Consider the following 24126-nt stretch of genomic DNA (forward strand, 5'->3'; position numbering starts at 1 on the left):
GTTTAACAGGGAATTGTGTATTTTCTGAATGTGATGCGTGAATGTAATTACATGTACAATGTACTAAATAATGATTTGAATCTCTTTTACCCCTCCACACCAACTCACGGATATTTTTTTTCGAGCTCGGTAGGAAAGGAGCTCATGACTTGGCTGCACCACAGGGTTCTGGTAACGGTTGATATGCGGGTGGATTTAAATAGGCTCTGACAGTGTAGCCACTGCTCAGCGCTCTGCCCGCTCTGCGACAGGGTCTAATGTGGGGAATGAGACAGCAGTCTCTATTCTCTTAGCTCCACATGGCTGTCTTGGCGGCTGGGACTCAGGCAGTGAAAATGGCACAGCAGACAGCTCAATTACAGCCAGGCTATGGCTCCTATGAACTTTTACACTTCCCTGTTATGACAGGGAGAACCTTTTTTTTTTCTGTGACTTTTTTTCAAACTGACAATTGAAGATATGTGACGAACGTAATGAAAATGTCTTTTAGCGTTTCTGTTCTCCATGTTTCTGTTCTCCATCTTTGTACAGGGGGAGCAAAGACAAGATATTTGTTGTTAAAATCAATCCACATATGCCTGATAAGCTCATTACTGCCGGGGTGAAGCACATGAAATTCTGGCATAAAGCTGGTAAGACTGAACATTTGCACCAAAGGCAAATTAAAAGTTTAGTTTTATTGCAATATTTACTATATATCAATATGTTATATATTATTATACACAAGATATTCTTAGCCTGCTTTTAAACTAATACAGGGGGAGGTTTGATTGGGAAGAAGGGCAGCATAGGGAAGACCGAGACCATGATGTGTGCCGTATATGGCTGGACAGAGGAGATGGTGTTCTCTGGGACATGCACTGGTGACATCTGCATTTGGAAGGACATGTTCTTAGTGAAGACAGTTAAAGCTCATGATGGACCAGTCTTCAGCATGCATGCTCTAGAAAAGGTACTCTAGAGAGTGTGAGAGAAATGACAGCATGAATGTTGGTAATCACTTTTGAAGTGCAAATCTCATAAAGTTTGATTGAAAACAACACAAGCGCTGTCATGTTTTATTACTGGTTTAGCATCGAGTAATGGTTTTCATTGTCTCTTCACATAGGGGTTTGTAACTGGTGGGAAAGATGGCATAGTTGCTCTGTGGGATGACACATTTGAAAGGTGCCTCAAGACATATGCAATTAAGCGATCTGTGCTTGCCCCAGGGTCCAAAGGTGAGTCTGTGAGATACTGTATGCAGCAACTCTTAGCAGGAATCTGCATATTTAAAATTCTTCTGTATCTGATAAAAAACCTTTCCGTGTAGGATTATTATTGGAAGACAACCCCTCTATTCGTGCCATATCTCTTGGACATGGACACATACTTGTAGGAACAAAGAATGGAGAGATTCTGGAGGTGGACAAAACTGGGCCTATCACTCTATTAGTCCAGGTACATCTAATAATTTGTGCTAATGGTGCTTTAAAGATTTATTTTTTTAATTGGATTTTTATTTTTGTTAAATGTTATTGAACTGTCAAGAGTATTTTCTTTTATAATGATGTAACCTCAATGAGTATCGGTGCTTCTGTTTAGATTATGAGTAAATCATTATTGTAATTAGTACACATTTTCAGGACATTTAAATATATTCATTGTGTCATGCGTATTAGATACGGCCATTAGATAAAGTGATGAATGCGATGAATGCAAGATTCGTCTCAGCCCTACAGTGGAAAATAGTACACATCGAATAGTAAGATGGAACTAAATCAGGATGATAAATTGCATGCGCTGTTAGATCGTAAATGTGTGTCAGGGAACTAAATACTGTAGAGTACTATACATTGAACCAAGCTCATTGCATGCCAATTAAAGATGTATTATTGAATTCAAATTGAGTGTCAAATAGAAAACAGTTCCAGAAATAAAGAATTTTAAATAATTTGTAATTAAATGAAACCGTGTCTATATAAGGATGGCTTAGTTCTGTAGGTAAGCTTAACTTTACTAAATTCTCTATGATAAATTCCCTTTTATGCCAAATACATTCACTGAGTACTTAGAAATGACTTAGGAAGAAGGAATGGTGCAATAAAAAACATCCAGTGACTGGCAGTTCTGGGGATGGAATTGATTAGAAGGATCAGTGGAGAATGACTAGACTGGTTCGAGCTGACAGAAACACTGCAGTAACTAAAACAGGCACTCGGTACTGTTGTGGTGAACATGAAAGCCCTTTAGTATCGACAACATGAACCTTGAGGCAGATGAGTTACAACAGCAGAAGACCATGTTGAACTGAACTCCTGTCAGCCAAGAACAGAAAACTAAGGCTGCACTGGCGGCATATTCACTAAAAACAGTTAATGACTGGAAAAATGTAACCTGCTTTGGTGAATCTCAATTCTTCAATCTGCAAAGGGTCAGGATTTGGTGGAACATCATGAATATCATTGAAAAAAATACCCTTTTATCTACAGCCCAGGCTGTTTGAATTGCTGGAATTCCACAGCCTTATTAGTGGTGCTTAAAAAGCATCATTATTATTGAGTATTATTGCTGACCATGTGCATTCCCCAGTTTAACATCTTCTAATCTAATGGCTACTAAAAACTGAAACAGGTCGAAGTAAAGGCTACTTTTTACTTAAGTACATATAACAGCCCAAACTTTTTTACTTTAATTTGAGTGAAAAAGTGTATTCAGTACTTTAATCTGTGCTGCTACTTGAGTGAAGGATTTGTGTACTTTGCCACCTCTGCTTAGTTGTGTGTTGATACTATAATGTATGTCTAGATATGTTCTAACACTACTTTGGACCTGAATTCCCTAAAAGTGTCGTAGAACCAACTAGCCTAATAGGCTAAAGATTTTGTTATATTAGGACATTAATCATGGTGTGTATTAACTGAACTGAAGTGTGTTACCTGTTTTGGGTGGCCAGGGTCATATGGAGGGAGAAGTGTGGGGGTTGGCCACGCATCCTCACCTGCCACTGTGTGCCACTGTGAGTGATGACAAGACTCTGCGTATATGGGACCTCTCTCCTAGCCACTGCATGCTTGCAGTGCGCAAGCTCAAGAAAGGTAGGCTGGAGTTTCCCTTTATTAAAAAAAAAAAAAAAGGTCCTTATGAAAGATGTATCTAACATCATTCATGAATGATAGTAACAAATGATGTAAACTGTTATATGAGTACATCAGAATATTCTTTTATAAATGCTAATTATTCTTACCTACCGTATATTGATTGCTTGAAGGCATAACGTTTCTGTCGCAAAAAGAAAAGTTCCTGAATAGTCAGTGACATTAATTGCATCCTTCACTATAAATAGAGTCCTACGAAAAAGCAATTTAATTAAATTATTATGAGATGATAACTATCATCTACATGAATTAGATAAGGCTAAATTTATTTGTCATTTCCCTAACAGTTAATCCAGTCTCTTTACATTCAAAGCTTAGTACATTCAGGATGTTTTATTGTTACTGGCTCTCCAATAGTCTTAAGTAATTGAAAAATCAATTATCATTGTAAGTAGCTGAAGCCAGAAAGCGGTGATTAGAATGTAGTGACTGTGTTTAAATTCAGGTGGCCGCTGCTGCTGTTTTTCTCCCGATGGCAAGGCCCTGGCAGTAGGGCTAAATGATGGCAGCTTCCTTATAGTCAATGCAGACACTCTGGAGGACCTAGTGTCATTCCATCATCGTAAAGACATCATCTCCGATATCCGCTTCTCTCCTGGTAAGTCGTCACGCTGGAGCCTACATTAAAGCCAGACACATAATACGGAGTCCCGGGTCTATTCTGAGTCAAACCACAAATAGTGTCTGTCAGGGCTTGAATTTAAAAATAAAGGCCCTGTCAGACTAGAAGACATTCAAAGTAAGAAAAAGTTCAAAATAAGTCTAGCTTGGGTTTGCAAGGAAACAGGCTGCCTGAAAAAAGAGATATTTGACAGTCAGTTGGGTATTACATTTTTAATGTGAGGTTGCATTTGCCCGATCACATATAGCTATATTGCTTATTAGTGGTACAAATTAGCATGGAAATGTAAAATAATTTGAGCTAATAAATGGGTCTACCTGCTGCAGGTGCTGGGAAATATTTGGCAGTAGCCTCAGCTGACACCTTTGTGGATATATACAATGTGATGAGCAGCAAGAGAGTGGGTGTATGCAAAGGCTCCATGAATAACATCACTCACCTGGACTGGGACAAAAGAGGTAAAAAAAATACTAGACATAAATACAGATTAGAACAATAAAACAATATACTATATACTGTACAGGTGTTACTGATTATAACAAACAAAGCAGACTATATATGAACTATATATTCCTTGTATGTGTGTGTGTGTATATATATATATATATATATATATATACACACACAGTATCTCACAAAAATGTGTACAACCCTCAAACTTGAATATATTTTAGTCAATGTGCAGCTTGTAAAGCAGTACAGATTTACTGTCCTCTAAAATCAAGTCAAAATAACTGGCAACAAAAGTGAGTACACCCTAAGTTATAACAGCTGTATGTTGTGTAAACTTGCAAAGCCACGTGTCCTATTCATCATGCTTATATTTTTGTCTGTTTGACAGAACCATAAAAATGTTGTATAATCTTGTATCTTGCTTTGAGTACAATGCTGAAGACTGGATGTTGACCATGGCACCTCATGGCTTCAAAAAACAGATGCGTGACATCTGCCAGCATGGTCGTCATCCAAAAAGAAATACTCTTCTGAAGCTGGATCACAAGGAAGCCTGCAAACAGTTTGCTAAAGGCAACCTGTCCAAGAGCATGAATTACTGGAACCATGTCCTGTGGTCTGATGAGATTGAGATAAACTTGTTTGGCTCAGATGGTGTCCAGCATGTGTGGTGACACCCTGCTGAGGAGAAACAAGACAATTGTGCCTTGCCTACAATCAAGCATGGTGGTGGTAGTGTCATGGTCTGGGGCTGCATGAGTGCTGCTGGTACTTGGGTTAGGGAAACCTTGGATTCCAACATGTACTGTGATATTGATGAACATGATGCCCTGCCTTTTAGAAACTGGGCTGAACAGCAGTTTTCCAACATTATAACAACCCTAATCACACCGCCTAAATGACAACTGCCTTGCTGAGGAAATTGAAGGTGACGGTGATGGAGTGGACAAGTATATTTTCAGACCTGAACCTTATTTAGTACCTGTGGGGCATCCTCAAGCAGAAGGTGGAGAAGTGCCATGTGTCTAACATCCAGCAGCTCTATGAGGTCATTATGGTGGAGTGGAAGAGGATCCCAGCAATTCCATGCCCAGGAGGATTAAGGCAGTGCTAGATAATAATGGTGCTCACACAAAATATTGACACTTTGGACACAGATTTGAGGTGTTCACTTAGGGTGTATTCACTTTTGTCAATTTTGTCAATTTTGTCAATTTTGACAATAATGGCTGTATGTTGAGTAATTAGATTTTTTTTTTTTTTTGTTTATTAGTTATTATTTTTAGAGAACCCAGCCATTAGGGGGGCACAAGCCAGTGTACTCTTAGTGCCGGTCCCAAGCCCGGGTAAATGGGGAGGGTTGCGTTAGGAAGGGCATCCAGCGTAAAACATGTGCCAAATCAAATATGCGGATCACAAATGAGAATTTCATACCGGATCGGTCGAGGCCCGGGTTAACAACGACCGCCACAGGTATCGTTAGCCGACAGGGTACCGGTGGAAATTGGGCTACTGTTGGCCGAAGGAGGAGAAGGAGAGGAGGAAGGCGTCTACAGAGACGGCAGGAAAAGGAGCAGTGTAGGAGAGTAGAGGTTCGGGTTGGTACTTTAAATGTTGGTACTATGACGGGTAAAGGGAGAGAGATAGCTGATATGATGGAGAGGAGAAAGGTAGATGTGTTGTGTGTTCAGGAGACCAAGTGGAAAGGGAGTAAGGCCAGGAACATTGGAGGTGGGTTTAAACTGTTTTATCATGGTGTGGATGGGAAGAGAAATGGTGTAGGGGTGATTCTGAAGGAAGAGTACAGTAAGAGTGTAGTGGAGGTGAAGAGAGTTTCTGATAGGGTGATGATCGTGAAGGTGGAAGTTGAAGGGATGATGATAAATGTCATCAGTGCCTATGCTCCACAAGTTGGCTGTGAGATGGAGGAGAAGGAAAGATTCTGGAGTGAATTAGATGAAGTGGTAGATGGTGTACCTAGGAAAGAACGATTGGTGATTGGGGCAGACTTTAATGGGCATGTAGGTGAAGGGAACAGAGGTGATGAGGAGGTGATGGGTAGGTATGGTTTTAAGGAGAGGAATGTGGAAGGGCAGATGGTGGTAGATTTTGCTAAAAGGATGGAAATGGCAGTGGTGAACACGTATTTTAAGAAGAAGGAGGATCATAGGGTGACATATAAGAGTGGAGGAAGGTGCACACAGGTGGATTATCTTCTGTGTAGGAGATGCAACCTGAAGGAGATTGGAGACTGTAAGGTGTTGGCGGGGGACAGTGTAGCTAGACAGCATCGAATGGTGGTCTGTAGGATGGTTTTGGAGGCGAAGAAGAAGAGGAGGAAAGTAAGGTTTGAAAGAAGAATAAGATGGTGGAAACTGAAGGAGGAAGAGTGTAGTGTGAGGTTCAGGGAAGAGGTCAGACAGGGGCTTGGTGGTGGTGAAGAGGTGCCGGATGATTGGGCAACTACCGCAGGAGTGATGAGGGAGGCAGCTAGAAAAGTACTTGGTGTGACATCTGGAAATAGAAAGCAAGACAAGGAGACGTGGTGGTGGAATGAGGAAGTGCAGGAGAGCATTAGGGGAAAGAGATTGGCAAAACAGAAGTGGGATCGACAGAGTGATGAGAAAAGTAGGCAGGAGTACAAGGAGATGTGGCTGCAGGTTAAAAGGGATGTGGCGAAAGCCAAGGAAAAGGCATATGAGGAACTGTATAAGAGGTTGGACACTAAGGAAGGAGAAAAGGATTTATACCGATTGGCCAAGCAGAGGGACCGAGCTGGGAAGGATGTACTGCAAGTTAGAGCAATAAAGGATGGAGTGGGAAATGTGTTGACTAGTGAGGAGAGTGTGTTGAGAAGATGGAGGGAGTATTTTGAGCAGCTGATGAATGAGGAAAATCAGAGAGAGAGAAGGTTGGAGGATGTGGAGTTGGTGAAGCAGGATGTAGATAGGATTAGTAAGGAGGAAGTGAGAGCAGCGATTAAGAGGATGAAGAATGGAAAGTCGGTTGGACCAGATGACATACCGGTAGAAGCGTGGAGATGTTTAGGAGAGATGGCAGTGGAGTTTTTAACCAGATTGTTTAACAGGATTCTGGAAGGGGAGAGGATGCCTGAGGAATGGAGAAGGAGTGTGCTGGTACCGATCTTTAAGCATAAGGGAGATGTGCAAACCTGCAGTAACTACAGGGGAATTAAGTTGATCAGTCACACCATGAAGTTATGGGAAAGAGTAGTGGAAGCCAGGCTGAGAGAAGAGGTGACCATCTGTGAGCAACAGTATGGTTTCATGCCGAGGAAGAGCACCACAGATGCCTTATTTGCTTTGAGGATGTTGATGGAGAAGTATAGAGAAGGACAGAAGGAGCTGCATTGTGTATTTGTGGATTTAGAGAAAGCGTACGACAGGGTGCCGAGAGAGGAGTTGTGGTATTGTATGAGGAAGTCAGGTGTGTCAGAGAAGTATTTGAGGGTGGTGCAGGACATGTATGAGGACAGTGTGACGGCAGTAAAGTGTGCAGTAGGTACGACAGACTGGTTCAGGGTGAAGGTTGGACTACATCAAGGATCGGCCCTGAGCCCTTTCCTGTTTGCAGTGGTGATGGACAGGTTGACGGACGAGGTCAGACAGGAGTCTCCCTGGACTATGATGTTTGCAGATGATATTGTGATTTGTGGTGAGAGTAGAGAGCAGGTTGAGAAGAGCCTGGAGAGGTGGAGATATGCGCTGGAGAGAAGGGGAATGAAAGTCAGTAGGAGTAAGACAGAGTACATGTGTGTGAATGAGAGGGAGGGCAGTGGAGTGATGCGGTTGCAGGGTGAAGAGGTGAAGAAGGTGGAGGAGTTCAGGTACCTGGGGTCAACAGTGCAAAGTAATGGAGAGTGTGTTAGGGAAGTAAAGAAAAGAGTGCAGGCAGGGTGGAGTGGGTGGAGAAGAGTGACAGGAGTGATTTGTGATAGAAGAGTATCTGCAAGAATGAAAGGGAAAGTTTATAGGACTGTGGTGAGACCTGCGATGTTGTATGGATTAGAGACAGTGGCATTGAGTAAAAGACAGGAGGTGGAGCTGGAGGTAGCAGAGCTGAAGATGTTGAGGTTTTCGTTGGGAGTGACGAGGATGGACAAGATTAGAAATGAGTTTATTAGAGGGACAGCACATGTAGGATGTTGTGGTGACAAGGTGAGGGAGGCGAGATTGAGATGGTTTGGACATGTGCAGAGAAGGGACATGAATTATATTGGTAGAAAAATGCTGAAGATGGAGCCACCAGGTAGGAGGAAAAGAGGAAGGCCAAGGAGGAGGTTCATGGATGTGGTGAGGGAAGACATGCAGGTAGTTGGTGTAAAAGAGGCAGATATAGAGGACAGGGTGGTATGGAGACGGATGATCCGCTGTGGCGACCCCTAATGGGAGCAGCCGAAAGAAAAAGAAGAAGAAGAAGAAGTTATTATTTTTAGAGGACAGTAAATCTATACTGTTATACAACTCTTAAATATATCCAAGTTTTTTTTCTATAGTATCGTCCCTTTAGAAGATATACGAAAATAGTTGCTAAAATGTGAGGGGTGTACTTACTTTTGTGAGATTGTATGTGTGATATCTATCTGTATATATCTATATATATCTATATATATCTATATATATATATATATATATATATATATATATATATATATATATATATATATATATATATATAGCTTATTTTATGTAGGTATTTGTTTCAAGATGATTCTTTTGTGTTGAGTCTTTATACTGTTATCAGGAAAGCTTTTGCAGGTCAACACTGCAACTAAGGAGCAGCTATTTTTTGAAGCCCCTCGTGGGAAGAAGCAAACCATTCCTGCCGTAGAGGTGAGATACACTTGAAGTATTGTTGTGGTGACTGTAATCTTGGGTCTAAATTGAGTAAGGGCACTTATAAGGGCAAGAACATGGCCCACTTTTCTAAATTTGGAGACGAGGAATTGGATTGCACTTATGATCACTAGTGTATCACCTTGCTGGCTTGTGATTGCGCAGGTGGACAAGATTGAATGGTGCACATGGACATGTGTGTTGGGGAGTTCCTGTGAGGGAATCTGGTCATTGGTTAGCAAGGTTACCGAGGTAACAACAACATGCCTCAGCAACGACAGGCAGTTGCTGGCAACGGGCGATGACCTTGGATATGTAAAGCTTTTCAGGTATCCGGTTAAGGTAAGAATGATTCATGCTAAATAAAATGCTGGGGATTTTCTAGATTATTTATTAAACAAAAAATTGGATCTGAAACAGATTGTCAAACACCAGTTTTGTTTGTTTTGTTTGATCTTGATTTGGCTTCGCCTTTGTGTTCAATGTTGTCAATCAGGGAAAATATGCAAAGTTCAAGCGATACGTGGCCCACAGCGCCCATGTGACCAGCGTGCGCTGGACACATGATGATGCTCAGCTGGTGACGGTTGGTGGAGCTGACACCTCTCTGATGATTTGGAGTCACAACACTGAGGGATGTCGGGAGGTGCAACAGTGTGACAGTGAGGAATCCGACATCGAGAGCGAGGATGATGGCGGTGAGAGAAAACACACTGAATTGTATATATTATAGTGAGATCTACAGATATATATATATATATATATATATATATATATATATATATATATATATATATATATATATATATATATTATAAATGTAATTTGAATATTATCTTCTCAATTTGTGTTAAAAAAATATTTAATAGAAAGCTTGCACTGAGATTGAAAAGCTTTTTCAAGCTACTAAATTATTCTTTGATTTAAAGAAAGACTGTCTTTTGCTCTCTGTCTTTTGGCCTCTTGCAGGGTACGATAGTGATGTGACCCGAGAGAATGAGATCAGCTACGTAATCAAGGCCTTATCTACCAATATGAGACCTATGGCAGGGGTCAAACCTCACTTACAGCAAAAAGAACCGTCAGCAGATGAAAGGTATGTCTAAAGAGGCATTTTTAATTTAAGTTTGCTAATGTTAAAGTTCCTAAAAACTTCTGATACAATGGATATACTATTATATCACTAATCAACACCTTCTTGAATGAAGTTTTTCTCTTTACAATACGAATTTTTTATACACTCACTTTAACAACAACAGCTGTACCCTTACTGTCTCATGTGACGGCAGTGAAATGTCAGTCTTCCTGTGTCTCGGGCTTTAATTTCTGGCTTCTCAGTTTCAGAAACCAGTGTGGTTAGTCTTTGTGCTTTCTAAGATACTTTTCTGTTCACTATGGTTGTAAAGGTTAATTATGCCAATAACTATGGACTGACTGTCAGCTTGAACTAATTTGGCTCTTTTTGTTTTTTACCATTTCCAAATGTACTGTTCAGTCTAAATTTAAATCTCATTAATTAAACTTGTAATATTATAACATATTCTTTTCTCTATTCTGATTTTTGATATTAAAATTCACTGCATTGCAATGACTGATACAGGGCTGGTACAGGGATAAGGATATGTATAGACTACTGATACATGCACCACCAGTTTAACAAAAATGTAGGTTTTTTTGTAGCCCGGTAACACCGACAGCTGTGTAATAAACGCAGTTCTACTACATATTTGTCTCAAGAAAACATGATTTGAATGTGTACAATAATATTTTCCCTTTTTCAATTGATATTTACATCTTTTTTATTTCCAAACTTTCCTCTGACAAAGCACTGTATATTAGTTGAATAAATGTTTGTTGGGATTTAAAGAGATTTCTAACTAATAGCTATAAAATCTCAGCAAAATTATATTTATGGGTTCTGATTATGTCACTGTATCAAATTTGCAAAACTTTGAATTTATTAATTTTTTTATTTCCAATCACATACCCCACTTTAAAAGTAAAACGCCATAGCAAATCAATGCACCTTTGCATAGGAACCCTTATCCCAATTTTGCATAGGATTTAAATGTTATTCTGAAATAAATAATGTAACATAGGCCCTATATAAAAAAGTTATTGTTATTTATATTTAATCACTTTGAAGTCTTCGTGCACTTTTTTTTTTGTGTTGTACATTTAGCTCAAAGTTCACCACTGGTGTGTGTTAGAAAGAATATCCAACCAGCATCGTCAAACCTGACGACAGATTTCATACTGTATCATGATTAATATAATGAATATACAGAAAACCTTCAGTCATTATAGTTACATATTAGGAACTCAGGAGACACTGATTTATTATAAATAGAGTTCATGATTTCACCAAACAATGATGCTATCAAGTTCTTCACCAGCAGCTCTGTAAATGCTCTTCACTGACAGCAGTAAATCCTGTGGTCAGCGTTTGATCTTTGACTAAGAACAGATAGTGTTTCACCTCTTCTCCCTCTTTTACAAAATAAGAAATTAGGGATTTTTGAAAGCTGAAAGTAGAGGCCACATTAAAGTATTGATCAGTCATTTAGTTGGCTAATGTTAATGGATGTTTTGTCATTGAAATTTATTTTAATGTCCAAAAGTAGTGTTTAATGGGGAGCACTTGAGTTATTAGTAATTTCGCATCCTGCTGTCTTTCTCTTCCTCTCTTCCTTACTTCTACACCTGTCTCTACTTTGCACTCTTTCCTGTCACCACATGAAGGCAGGGGGTAGTCAGGTAAGAATAACTAAGTGCTGTTGTAAGAATATGTTTCAGTTGTGCTTTGTGAATATTATTAACATCTGGGAATATATGCAGTTTTTTTGGAAAGTTTTCATTCTTTTACCGTTTTTTTTAATTTATTTATTAATTTTTTATAAAAAAATAAGATGCAGACGTTTAGCTGGTTTTAGTTGCATTAGCATCAAGGGAGTTTAGTCCTGCAGTTGAAATGGAAGACTCTGCATTGCTCATTCTTTCTTCTGGTTCTTTTTATACTTTTTTAACTTTTGATTGTCCCATTAAAAGCTTTGTGTTCTTTGGCCCTAATCCCAGACTTGCTTCACATGCTGCATAATCGTATTAGAAGTATATAAAATAAATTTCATTTGTTGAATTTTGTAGGTGCTTGGGCTCTGTGTTTTGTGTTCTTGGTGTCCCTGTGTTGTGTCCTTTCAATCTGGTGCTCTTACCTGACAGCTGAATAAGACACAGTGGTTCTAACTTGTTCCTTTTCTCTGTCATTGCTTCCATGAAGGGGCTCAAGGTAAACCTAGATCATCTTTTTCTGCACCTCACATGAGTATTCAATCATTTTTTTAAATGAGGAAAATGTCAGATTCTGTCCTCTGGTACATTTATGTTTAATTATTTTGAACTGCTGTCTACTAGTCCTATATGTGACTCTTGTATTTGTGACAGACCCCCAGTAAGCAGGGCTTTACCAGTACCAGAGAAACTGCAAACCAACAATGTGGGCAAGAAGAAAAGGCCCATTGAGGTAAATAACATGTAAAGCAACATATATTTGCAAAATATACTAAAATGTAGAGGGTGGCTTAAGTATCTGAATATATACAGAGTGCAGAAATCAGTTAGCGGTCTTTTTCAGCTTATTATGCTAATACAGTTTAATATTAGTATAAGTCTTGGCTGTCATAATTCAGCTCTTTTATAGAAAGTCCTCCATAAAAAGATTTACAGACATGGCTGCCACAAGATGATGTCTGAGTGGGTGGCCTGTTTGTTGTGAGATGTGGTACCCAGATACACAGCCCTGGGGAAGAGGCGTTAGCTTCACTCATCTTGTTAAGATTTCTTAATTCGATTGTAGTACAGTTATTCTCCGCCTGTCCTCTCCCATTCTGCAAGTGGCCTCTTTTAACCTCTCTGCCACGTCCATGGAGATGACCTCTGACTCTAACCGGTATTTGACTCTTAACGCAGGACCTGGTGCTAGAACTGGTATTTGGTTACCGGGGCAACGACTGCCGCAACAACGTGCATTACCTAAACGAGGGGGCAGATATCATCTACCACACGGCTTCAATTGGAATCGTCCTTAACTTAACGACAGGTACGCTCTTTAAAGGGGTCCCGTGTGTAACAAGCTCAGGGATCCGAACATGGGATTTTTAGGTTCATGGACTGTGTGTGTGGGATCCGAACATGGGATTTTTAGGTTCATGGACTGTGTGTGTGGGGTCCGAACATGGGATTTTTAGGTTCATGGACTGTGTGTGTGGGATCCGAACATGGGATTTTTAGGTTCATGTGCTGTGTGTGTTTCCCTCAGCATGCCAGAGTTTTTATGTGGAACACAGTGATGACATTTTGTGCCTCACCATTAATCAGCACCCCAAGTTTCCCAACGTGGTGGCAACTGGCCAAGTAGGTATGTTTGTGAGATTGTCCTTTATTTTACTTGGATAACTGACTGTACCCTGGAAAGTTTATACATCACTGACACATCGAGCTCTCAGAAACCATTTCAGAATGGTTTTAAAATAACCAAATAGTAAAGACATTTATTTAGGTATCATTTGCTGAGTAGATTTGATTGTTTTAGTAATGGTTCAGTGTTTCTAACTATAATGTCTACAAATCAACAAGCTTGCTGTATTATTTTGTAAAAAAAAAATATGCTTGCCTTTAAGGTTTACATCTGGTGCGGTCTATTACATGTGTAATTTATGCATTTGGAACTTTTGTAGGTGATGCTGGTGATATGTCAGGTAAGAGATTTTTATTCACTGTGGCTTTTTATGCATTGTGACTCTTCAAGCCGCATTATCACCTTCGTAATACTGTTACTGAACTGATAGCCAGTAAACATTTCTTATGCTGTCAAATAGAACTTTTAGGGTGATAATAAAATATCAATACCCAATCTCATTGTGTTCACCTATGGAGTTGGATACTTGATATTTGGTGCTGTGATGCATGAATAGCAGATCATTTATCTAGCGCTAGAGTTGGATTGGTACAAGTTTCCGTCAGAGACTCTACTGCCCTCTACTGATCTTAAGTTTCACACACTCCAGACAAACTTGCTAGATTCCTGTATATTTATGTTTTTTTAAAATGTGTATTAAATAAATTATTAAAAGTTACATTATAATTAGGCATTATTTCATCACTAGCATATATTTAATGCTTTTAGTCTTATAAGGTTATATTTGACAATTTTCTTGAGTGATATAACCAACAAAATATTAGTAATCACAGCTTTCTGGTGGGTTTATGATTTTCATGTCACGTTTTTCTGTGTAAATCAAAATAATAATCATCATCATTAATTTTTGAAACCTGGGTAACTACAACAGTATCCAGTTGTCATTCAGGAGGAATACACAGCATAGGCAGCCATAGCCAATCAATATCTATGCTTTATTTACACTCTGTCAGAATGATCTACGGATTTCATTTAAAAGGAAGTGTTCAGGCATATTAAAAAGACATCAGAAAAATCATATTGTAGTAAGTTGCTAATATCAGATTTCTGGTGTTAGGAACAACCCAAATTATTTGCATGTAATTTATTGCTTAAATTAGGATATGTGTTCATTGAAAAACATTGTTTATGTAACTAGATTGTTTGGTAAAAATGTTATTTAGAAACGGCTTTGGTTTAACCTAAATCTTGTTTTATTCGTTTTTAAAGGACATATAGTTTTTAAGTCTGTCTTATGGTGATTATTTAATAGTTTATCCTAAATGTTGTGGTCTAAATGTTTCATAAATGTATAAATCTTAAACCAAATTTTGTACTTGCTCCTCAGCCACATCCCCTTCTATCCATGTGTGGGATGCCATGAACAAGCAGACTCTGTCTGTGCTGCGCAGCTATCACTCCCGGGGCATCTGCTCAGTCAGCTTCAGTGCCACTGGCAAGCTGCTCCTCTCTGTCGGCCTGGACCCTGAGCACACTATCACCATCTGGAAGTGGCAGGAAGGTATGTGGACTCTGATTCTCTCTGTCCTGCTCGAAACTGTCTGTCTTTACACAGGGCACTCCTAGAATCCTTTACTTACTGCATTATCTCTTATTATTGCTCCCAAGGTGCCAAAGTGGCCAGCCACCCTGGTCACACACGTCGGATCTTTGTGGCTGAGTTTCGTCCTGATTCAGACACTCAATTTGTGTCTGTGGGCATAAAGCATGTGCGCTTCTGGATGCTGGCCGGCCGGGCTCTGCTCAGCAAGAAAGGCGTGCTCAGCTCCATTGAGGATGCTCGCATGCAGACCATGCTCTCTGTGGCTTTCGGAGCTGTAAGTATATCTCTTTATACTTACACACATGCAGTACTCACGTCTGCGTACACGGCCTGGGTTTGTGTGCCGTTACTGAAAGGAGATGCTTGTGCAGGAACCACACGCTGAAATAATACTGTATATCGTTGTAACCATGGTGTATTTCTGTATTACGACACTAAGATTGGTGTCTCTAACTTGCACTGTTCTCTCCTGCTTAGAGGCCACTAGATTAGTGCAGATTTGTTTTCTTTTCAGAATAACTTGACATTTACAGGTACCATTAGTGGAGATGTGTGTGTATGGAAGGAACACATTCTAGTACGAATTGTGGCCAAGGCACACACTGGTCCTGTCTTCACAATGTACACCACGTTGCGAGACGGCCTCATCGTCACAGGCGGAAAGGAGCGACCGTGAGTCACCTCTCTCTTTCACTTACAGTGCTTCGGCAAAATGAAAGAACCTGTGTTTTTAGGTTGTGGTTTCAAGGCGATTATTATTTGAGATCCTGGACATTTTGCGATTTGAAAAAATATGCACTGCCAACTACAGGTCTAAGGAGGGTGGTGCACTGAAATTGTGGGATCAGGAATTGAAGCGCTGCAGGGCTTTCAGACTGGAGACCGGCCAGATCATCGACTGTGTGCGCTCTGTCTGTAGAGGCAAGGTACTGATTTGTAGTAACATTAGAGCTCATTAAGTGCAAGAGCTTTTCCCTTATGATGCATTAATGTAAATCAGATCAGTGCAACCTATAAAGTGACCTGTCAGTGGGTCAAACGTTTTCTGGTCCCAAATTATTTTCAGAGGCTTCAAATATATGTTGGTGTTTTTGTAGGTATTTCTGAATGTTCATTATGAAATTATCATGTAAACACTTGTTGGTTAACTTGTTTAGGGTAAGATCCTTGTTGGCACACGGAATGCAGAGATCATTGAGGTTGGGGAGAAAAATGCAGCGTGCAACATCCTGGTGAATGGCCACATGGACGGCCCCATCTGGGGGCTGGGAGCTCACCCTACAAGAGATGTCTTTCTGTCTGCTGCAGAGGACGGCACAGTACGCCTCTGGGACATCGCTGAGAGGGTAACAGCTTTTCACACTTGCACTCATACACACACACACACACTTTAAAAGCGTCTCCATAATTCAATGCAGTGTGAGCTCATTTTGTATACAGCACCAGATACTGAGCAGAATTTAGCAAAATTTCATTAACCGCATGTTAAACATCTGATAACACTAATAGTGCTGTACTCTTATGGACCAAAACAGAAAATGCTTAATAAGGTGAACCTGGGCCATCCTGCACGCACTGTCAACTATAGCCCTGAGGGTGATATGGTGGCGATCGGCATGAAGAATGGCGAGTTCATCATCCTCCTTGTAACCTCCCTGAAGATCTGGGGCAAAAAGAGAGATCGCCGCACTGCCATCCAGGATATCAGGTTGGACTTGAGCCCATTTAAGACCGTAGTTATATTATACAGTTTAAATAACATTATGTGAATTGTATGTGTGAGAACAGTGATTGAAACACAAACTACTCAGAAACACAAACACAGAAATGTTCCAGGTAGATTGAGGTGTACAGATTTCACCTTATTGCCTTTTTCAAGGAAAGTAAAAAATTGTCCACTTCATGTAATACCTCAACAGGTTCAGCCCAGATTCACGATTCCTTGCTGTTGGCTCAAGTGAGAATGCTGTGGATTTCTACGACCTGACTTTAGGACCTCAACTGAACCGGATTAACTGCTGCAGAGACATCCCTAGCTTTGTCATTCAGATGGATTTTTCTGCAGATGGCTTTTATATACAGGTACACCCTTATGTGTGTATGTGTGTGAACTTCTCATGTCTGCTATGATACACTATGTGGACAAAAGTATTGAGACACTCGAATTTTTAGCCATTTGTGGTTCTTCCCCGAACTGTTGCCACAAAGTTACACAATTGTATAGGACTTTACTTCTTTTGAACTAGGAGACACAAACTTGTTCTGTCATAACAATATCTCCGTGCATTTAATGATCTACATCAGTATCAGTATATAAACCTGTGGCTGAATAAGTACAAATCTCCACAAGCACACTCCACAATATAGTAGAACATCTTCCCAAAAGAGTGGAAGTTATGATTACAGAAAATGTGGAATTAGATGTTTAAAATTAGATTAGATTAGATTTAACTTGTTGTCATTGTGCAAGGTACATGTACAGAGCCAATGAAATGCAGTTAGCATCTAACCAGAAGTGCATAGATAGCTAATTTACAAGTGGCAGTGTAATAAATAAGGGTATGAGGTTATACAGAAGGTGTAGTAATATGTACATTTGAATCTGATGGTTGGGGTTCCATAAACGTTTGTCCCTATAGTGTGCGTGCAGTCTTTTATCATAAACATTTTTTCTTTGGATTTTAAAAATTCAATATGCCCAGAGGAACTTCTATACTTCTATACTGTGTATATATATATATATATATATATATATATACACAGTATAATTATAAATTTTTTATGTTGCTCTTTGTAGTTGTCCACTGGTGCTTATAAACGACTGGTTTATGAAGTGCCTTCCGGAAAACAGGTCACAGAGCAGGCAGCCATAGACAGAATCACCTGGGCCACCTGGACGAGGTATCTCTCAAAACACTGCACTGCTCTCATTTCAGTTAACAAATTACTGCTACATTATATTTAAAATGTGACCGTGGACTTTTATTTAAGCTTCACAGTGATTAAGTATTCACACACCGTTCTTTAGAGTCGTGTTACATGCTGGATGAACAACCAAGACACAGTGTTACATCATGTCTCTTGCTTCTCTCTGTAATCCCTTTGAAATGCATGGACTGGAATTATTATACATTTTTATACATCAGTTGAGATTTGTATAATATTTTAAATGTTTTAATAGGTAGCAAGTTTTCTATAATACACACACACAAAAAAAAAAAACGCATACACTTTCAGTTCACATCATAAGGATTTATTTATTTATTTATTTTATTTATTTTTTTTCGCCTGTCTGTGATCAGTGTTCTGGGGGATGAGGTGGTGGGAATCTGGTCCCGCAACACGGATAAAGCCGATGTAACCTGCGCCTGCGTTTCCCATTCGGGCATCAATGTGGTCACCGGTGATGACTTTGGGATGGTAAAGCTGTTCGACTTTCCATGTCCAGAGAAATTTGTAAGTTTTTCTTCTTAATACATTGTATAACAATTGTCATTGAAAATTTTAAATGCCTATGAAAATATCGGCCGCTATTTTGATTAGTCGTGTTCAATGGCAGTGTGTATGGATGCTTTATAAGAGTTCTTCACAAATAGTTTCACTAAAGCAATATGCAATTACATGTCATAAATTTAAATAAATGAATAAAACAACAAAATTTAGACAAGACAAGAATATGGAAATGAAAATACTTCCCTTATGTTTGTTACTTCTGTCTTTTATTTTTATTCATTTTTTTGGAAAGTAAAGTATCTCAGATTTTTAATTGCAGCTTGCATCACCATTATCCACATGCTGCACATTTCTGTGCATGTGTAATGGTTTTCCTGAACAGACTCGCCTGTTTTTCTTCAGGCCAAACACAAGCGCTTTCTAGGCCACTCTGCTCACGTGACCAACGTCCGCTTTACCAGTGGGGATCGGTTTGTCATCAGCGCTGGAGGTGACGATAGAAGGTACTTTAGCGACACTGAAATGGATTTCTTGTGGTTTTAGTTTCTGTTATCCACAGACATTTCACTTCTGCCTGTTCGACGAGGAGTCACGTGATGCTCAGGAAACAAAAGTACAAAGACACCCTTTGTTGTAGACTTGAGGTCAGATTAGAAATGATTCACAGATTCCGAACCTGTTTAATAGCCAGAACGACATAGAACGAAATTAAACTAAGCAAATGTGTGCATGATGTTTATTTTCTTGCAAAATGTCATGATATTTATAGTTATATATAGCTGATTAACACTTCCTGCTGATCTGTACATATTCTACTCACATGAGAAGGATCCATTTCTAACATGTCCTATATTGTGTTTCCTGCACAGTCTGTTTGTATGGAGGTGTGTCCATGTTCCTCACTGACAAACCCGATACCACTGTAGGCCCGGAGAAAAGAGGCCCAGAGGTGGAAGCGTGCGGGATGGATGTTCTCGTCAGCGTTAGTCTGATGTTTCCAAAACCGGGTGCATGTATCTAAACACACCTCCAGTCCAAATTTTAGCCCCTGCCTGAACCACACTGTATTGTCTTTTTAGTCTGACTGATGCTGAAAAGGAGAATTCGGTTCTCTAATCTCATCAAGGCGATGTCTAAATTCTACTGTATGCATCCCCTGCCTTGTGTTTCACACTCGCCCTGGTTTAAAGAGGATTTTCTTTTTATTTGTGGTACGTCTGCATCGTTGTTCTTTGAGGTGTGTAAGAGTTTCTTCCAATCAAAATGACTAACAAACGTGTAGCAAGCAAAACAGGATTAGCCTTAAAGCAAAGTCTTTTTATGATATGTTGGACCTCTTGGGTTGAACGGTTCCTTTTGACATGATCCCACACTTGTCTTTATGTCCCTCATGTCTCTTTAGTCTGAAATCATTAACTATCTTGTGGCCTTCTCCCAGAATGTAACACAACTGTTATATTCTTGGATGTCAGCATGCCAAAGCGTACTATGCACTCTATACTTGACCTGCTCACTGTGGTTCTTCAGTGGTCTTTACCATCGTCCCTGCACATGGTATTCACTCATTAGACCTCAGATCCTCCTTGTACATTTAGGTGGCATTTCTAACCACAGCATCGTTAGCTTGAGCCGTAACCGTGATTTCTGTGTGTGTGTGTGTGTGTGTGTGTGTAGGTACGAAATGTAGGCTTTGTGTCTTGTGGCTGAAAACAAACTTATAGAAACAGATGATTCGTATTCAGTCTATAAAAAAATATAATACAAGGGATGGCAGGATGTGTGTTGATGCTGTGTTGCATCATATAAAATCATTATTCATTGTGCTGCTAAAGCCTTTTAAGGTCTTATATCATGTTTAGGAAAGAAGAAATAGTTTCTTCCAGGAACAGGTCGGATATCACTGAACTGGAATGTTCCAACTCGAGAAGAAAAAAAAAAAACGTAAATGGAGAATATATAACATGCAAAAGTTCTTCTGTTGTCATACCGATAAATAGTGCAACGTGTTCAGTGCATATTTGGATTTTTTTTTTCCTTCTGATATTTATGTAAATATCAATTGTAAAGGCATTCTTTTGTATATTTTTGTGAAATGTTTTCTTAAAAGTCAAATTTGATTAAAAAATGAGTGTATAATTATTGCGTGATACTGATATTTTGGTATATTCACATTATAATCAACATTTAAATGTATCTATCTGATCACTGGATTACCCGAGGGCTTAATCTCGTTAACGATGAGGTAAACGAAGCACAAGCGTGTTAAAGACCTGCTGCAACTATGATCTAATCAGAAGGAAGAACGTCGTTAAGAGACCCTCAGTGGGGTTGAGTTCTGGACGTCGTTTACAATCCAAAGAATTTGGAAATGAGAGTAATTAAATCAGGGACGTGTCATCAGATTATAAACACAAACCTGTATATTGATCTCAGCCTACTGTGTCATCAAATGCAGCACGCACACACACACACACACACACACACAGCTCAAAGTACATGAGTTATATCGTTATGTACTTTTGGCTGTGTGTGTGTGTGTGTGTGTGTGTGTGTGTGTGTGTGTGTGTGTGTGTGTGTGTGTGTGTGTGTGTGTGTGTGTGTGCAGCATTAGCGGTTAGATAGCTGAACACACAAACATGAATATATTTCCTGTTCCGTGATATAAAAGATGCAAAGATATTATAAAAAAAAATTACTTTATAGATTTATTTTATTACATCCTATTTACAACCTGTATGTACAACTTGCAGTGATATTTTCGTGATCTCCAATATCGCAGCCAAACTGACATGCATAGTGAATACTGGCTCAAATCCAAAAGGGAAAATTTGTTACGTGTGTGTGTGTGTGTGTGTGTTATGTTCTACCGCACCCGATTTAACTCCTGTTAGTTTCTCTATCACTTGATGTTCATAAACAAAATTGGGGAAGTGAGATTGAAAGCTGAACAACATTTGTGTCTAGTTTTAAACTTTGACGGAGAAAGAGCTGCCACACGAGCAGCCGTGTTCTGCCTGCGGGTTCCTCAGCACCTGGAAGGAGGAGCGAATGAGCTCCTGGCTGAAGTCAAGGGTTGCTCCTTTCACAAACTCCAGACTCTCCTCGTCTACGATCACGGCCACGCCGTTCTGCTCAAAAACCCTGCAGAGTGCAGAGATGAAGAATGAATCGAGCTTCTGCATCTGGTCAAATTATTTATCAGAAATCAATCACTACCTGACTGACGTGCAGCACAACACACGTGATCTTAACTGTTTTTTTTCGCCCCTAAAAGACATGCACACGTTCCCCAACACAATTGCATATGTGTTACTTACACAGACTGTCCAGAATCACTGTAGTGCTTTTGAATATTAATCAATTATAGTTCCTTTCTGAATAACAAAACAAATAAAAGAAGAACTCCAGCATTTCGCTAACTAATCTGTAAACAGTGCGTGTGTGTGTGTGTGTGTGTGTGTGTGTGTGTGTGTGTGTGTGTGAGAAAGAGAGAGATTACAAAGGTTTGCAGTCTTTTCTCATTTTACTTGAAGCTCAGCTGCAGTTTAACTCTGAATGATTCATGATTTTTATCACTGACCGTGAAAAATCTCTCAAATCATTCAAAATACATTTTCCAACGGGTGAATATTTGAGGGTGATGTGTGTGTTATCGCTGTAACGCTGGTCTGAATCTCTAGTCTCAGACAAAACCTAATAAAACCATTTTTGCTATGAGACTTTCACACCTGTACAAGCTTCAAGTAAACTGGTTTCCTGTTTATTTCTCACTGGTGAAAAGTGTGTAGAAATGTACTAACACCTACACAATAAAAACACATCAGAGTTTTCCTTTACTTATATCAACACACGTTTCTGATATAAAACTGTGTTAATCGCCTGAGAGTCTGATGGCCGGCGTAGAATTGTGTTACCTGTCGTCTTCGTTTTTCACCGTGTCCACAGAAAACTTGTACTGGAACCCAGAGCAGCCTCCTCCCTCCACCAGTATCCTCAGATATTCTCCGTTCTGCATGATTTCACTCAGTCTCTGCACACAAAACGGGTTTCATAATAAAGATTCTGCATACCTGTAGATATACAGCATTATGGCACATGTCCTTATCCTGAGTCACTTCCGGGTTATCTCATCATCACGCCTATACACTTGAGGCAGTGGCACCTAATGGGATTTTGAACTCACAACCTTCTGATAAGAAGTCCAACATTTTAAACAATAAACTACCACATGCCAATTTTATCCACTTGGCTATTCATGATCATGACATGGTGTGTGTTCGTGTCTCCTAAACCTGATATGGTTTCAATCTTATAGACTGAAATTGAGGAATCAAATTGGACTGTTGAGGGAAGGCTCACTAAAATTTGAGATATTAAACATCAATGTAACTTTCATGACAAAAATCTATTTCATGGCTGCCCGAAAGAGTCAATATTTTCCTGCTTTTCTTGCAAAATTCATGTTTTAAATGACTTGAAGATACTTATACAGCATGCTGTCTTTGACTTAGGCTCTATAAATGTAAAAATCTCACAAATAAATTAAAACCTTGCTGATACAATGGTGTTGTTGAATGCAGCTAAAAAAAGATCATCCTTACTGCATTCATTTCTGTATCAAATATATACAGGAAGTATTTTCAAAAATTTGAGGGGAGAAAAACTGTGATTGTCACCTAAAAAGCTCCAGGATTGATCCTGAGTTTGTGTGACCTTTTGTTCATCCCATGTCTGTTTGGGATTCCTTTGGGTTCTCTGGTTTCCTTCCTAATATATATTTGTGAATGACCCTTGCACCACTCAAGTGTTCCAGATACAGGCTACTTACAGGATACTGAAGACCATTAAACAGGAAAAGACAGACGAGTTTGTCCACATTTAAGAGGGGACAAGCTGACAGTACAAACCTTGACACAAGCATCACTCAGATGTACTTTATGCTCGTTGGGACTCGAGACCTGCTGTTCCTGCGAGGAGCTGCTGCTGTAACACAGTGTGGAGACAAGATTGGACTCGTGACATGTCTTCAGAGGTCTCAGTCCAGTTGGGGACAAACTGCAACAACAAAGAACCAGAAGCTGTTAGTCAACTGTACAGTAATGTACTGAGAGTCACTACAGGAGGAACCAGGAGGATCTTACACTGAAGGTTATTAAACACAAACACACAAACAACTAACATGAGAGATTATGTATGATGTTAGTGAGCTACACTATCCTGTCCGGTTTATTGATACGAACGAACACGTGTTAGTCAGCAGCGTATTAGCGACAGCTTTGCCCTTGACTCTGGTGTTGCTAATACATCTAGCATCCAGCCGCATGACTCGGCACATTAATTCAAACGGTAAGCAGTAAAACCTTAGTGCACCACTGCTGTTTAATCTCTATTTATTAATTAATTCCATATCACTGCAATTGAAGTAAAAACCTACTGTATAGCACTCCAGGCTCTGGCTTTAAACGCGCTTAGCAACAGTGCTCTAGCAAGTGACATCTTCCATAACACAACAACACCGGGTTGCCAGGTCTCTTACAAAACCCACACACAGTTGGTAGAAAAGCCTTTAATTGTATTTCTCCACGTGA

General features: G+C 39.6%; 2 protein-coding genes across 3 annotated transcripts in view; one reads left to right on the plus strand and one right to left on the minus strand.

Annotated features, from left to right (window-relative positions):
- The window catches only part of eml5 (EMAP like 5), a 51641-nt gene extending 30277 nt beyond the window's left edge, over positions 1-21364 (plus strand). Inside the window, exons 17-43 of one of the 2 annotated variants that reach the window (XM_083543593.1) lie at positions 532-632; positions 759-952; positions 1109-1220; positions 1313-1440; positions 2936-3077; positions 3583-3735; positions 4086-4217; positions 8977-9065; positions 9234-9410; positions 9565-9766; positions 10038-10164; positions 12480-12588; positions 13035-13164; positions 13384-13482; positions 13802-13822; positions 14870-15043; positions 15151-15359; positions 15600-15757; positions 15897-16011; positions 16243-16431; positions 16621-16793; positions 17005-17167; positions 17883-17986; positions 18388-18541; positions 18941-19041; positions 19408-21081; positions 21144-21364. In XM_083543593.1, coding sequence (XP_083399719.1) covers positions 532-632; positions 759-952; positions 1109-1220; positions 1313-1440; positions 2936-3077; positions 3583-3735; positions 4086-4217; positions 8977-9065; positions 9234-9410; positions 9565-9766; positions 10038-10164; positions 12480-12588; positions 13035-13164; positions 13384-13482; positions 13802-13822; positions 14870-15043; positions 15151-15359; positions 15600-15757; positions 15897-16011; positions 16243-16431; positions 16621-16793; positions 17005-17167; positions 17883-17986; positions 18388-18541; positions 18941-19041; positions 19408-19444 — 3493 coding nt within the window. In that variant the 3' untranslated portion in view covers positions 19445-21081; positions 21144-21364. Of the gene's footprint in view, positions 1-531; positions 633-758; positions 953-1108; positions 1221-1312; positions 1441-2935; positions 3078-3582; positions 3736-4085; positions 4218-8976; positions 9066-9233; positions 9411-9564; positions 9767-10037; positions 10165-11810; positions 11826-12212; positions 12355-12479; positions 12589-13034; positions 13227-13355; positions 13483-13801; positions 13823-14869; positions 15044-15150; positions 15360-15599; positions 15758-15896; positions 16012-16242; positions 16432-16620; positions 16794-17004; positions 17168-17882; positions 17987-18387; positions 18542-18940; positions 19042-19407; positions 21082-21143 lie in introns of those variants that run through there. The other variant, XM_083543592.1, reaches the window with a different exon arrangement.
- On the minus strand, positions 21231-24106 carry isca2 (iron-sulfur cluster assembly 2). Its single transcript, XM_083543819.1, has 4 exons — positions 23973-24106; positions 23446-23593; positions 22453-22568; positions 21231-21679 (listed from the first exon to the last, which is right to left on the minus strand). The coding sequence occupies exons 1-4, from the start codon at positions 24032-24034 to the stop codon at positions 21505-21507; spliced, it is 501 nt and encodes a 166-aa protein (XP_083399945.1). The 5' UTR covers positions 24035-24106; the 3' UTR covers positions 21231-21504.
- Positions 24107-24126: the final 20 nt, after the last annotated feature.

The sequence above is a fragment of the Silurus aristotelis genome (genome assembly GCF_946808225.1).
Source record: "Silurus aristotelis genome assembly, chromosome: 6".
In the NCBI taxonomy this organism is placed as follows: domain Eukaryota; kingdom Metazoa; phylum Chordata; class Actinopteri; order Siluriformes; family Siluridae; genus Silurus; species Silurus aristotelis.

What these genes read in the sequence shown, in the direction of transcription:
- isca2 (XM_083543819.1), bottom strand. Translation starts at nt 24,034, where the DNA reads ATGTCACTTGCTAGAGCACTGTTGCTAAGCGCGTTTAAAGCCAGAGCC. An exon ending in AGAGCCTGGAGTGCTATACA is followed by an intron (nt 23,594 to 23,972) that starts GTAGGTTTTTAC and finishes TTGTTGTTGCAG; the next exon opens with TTTGTCCCCAACTGGACTGA. An exon ending in TGAGTGATGCTTGTGTCAAG is followed by an intron (nt 22,569 to 23,445) that starts GTTTGTACTGTC and finishes TTTTGTGTGCAG; the next exon opens with AGACTGAGTGAAATCATGCA.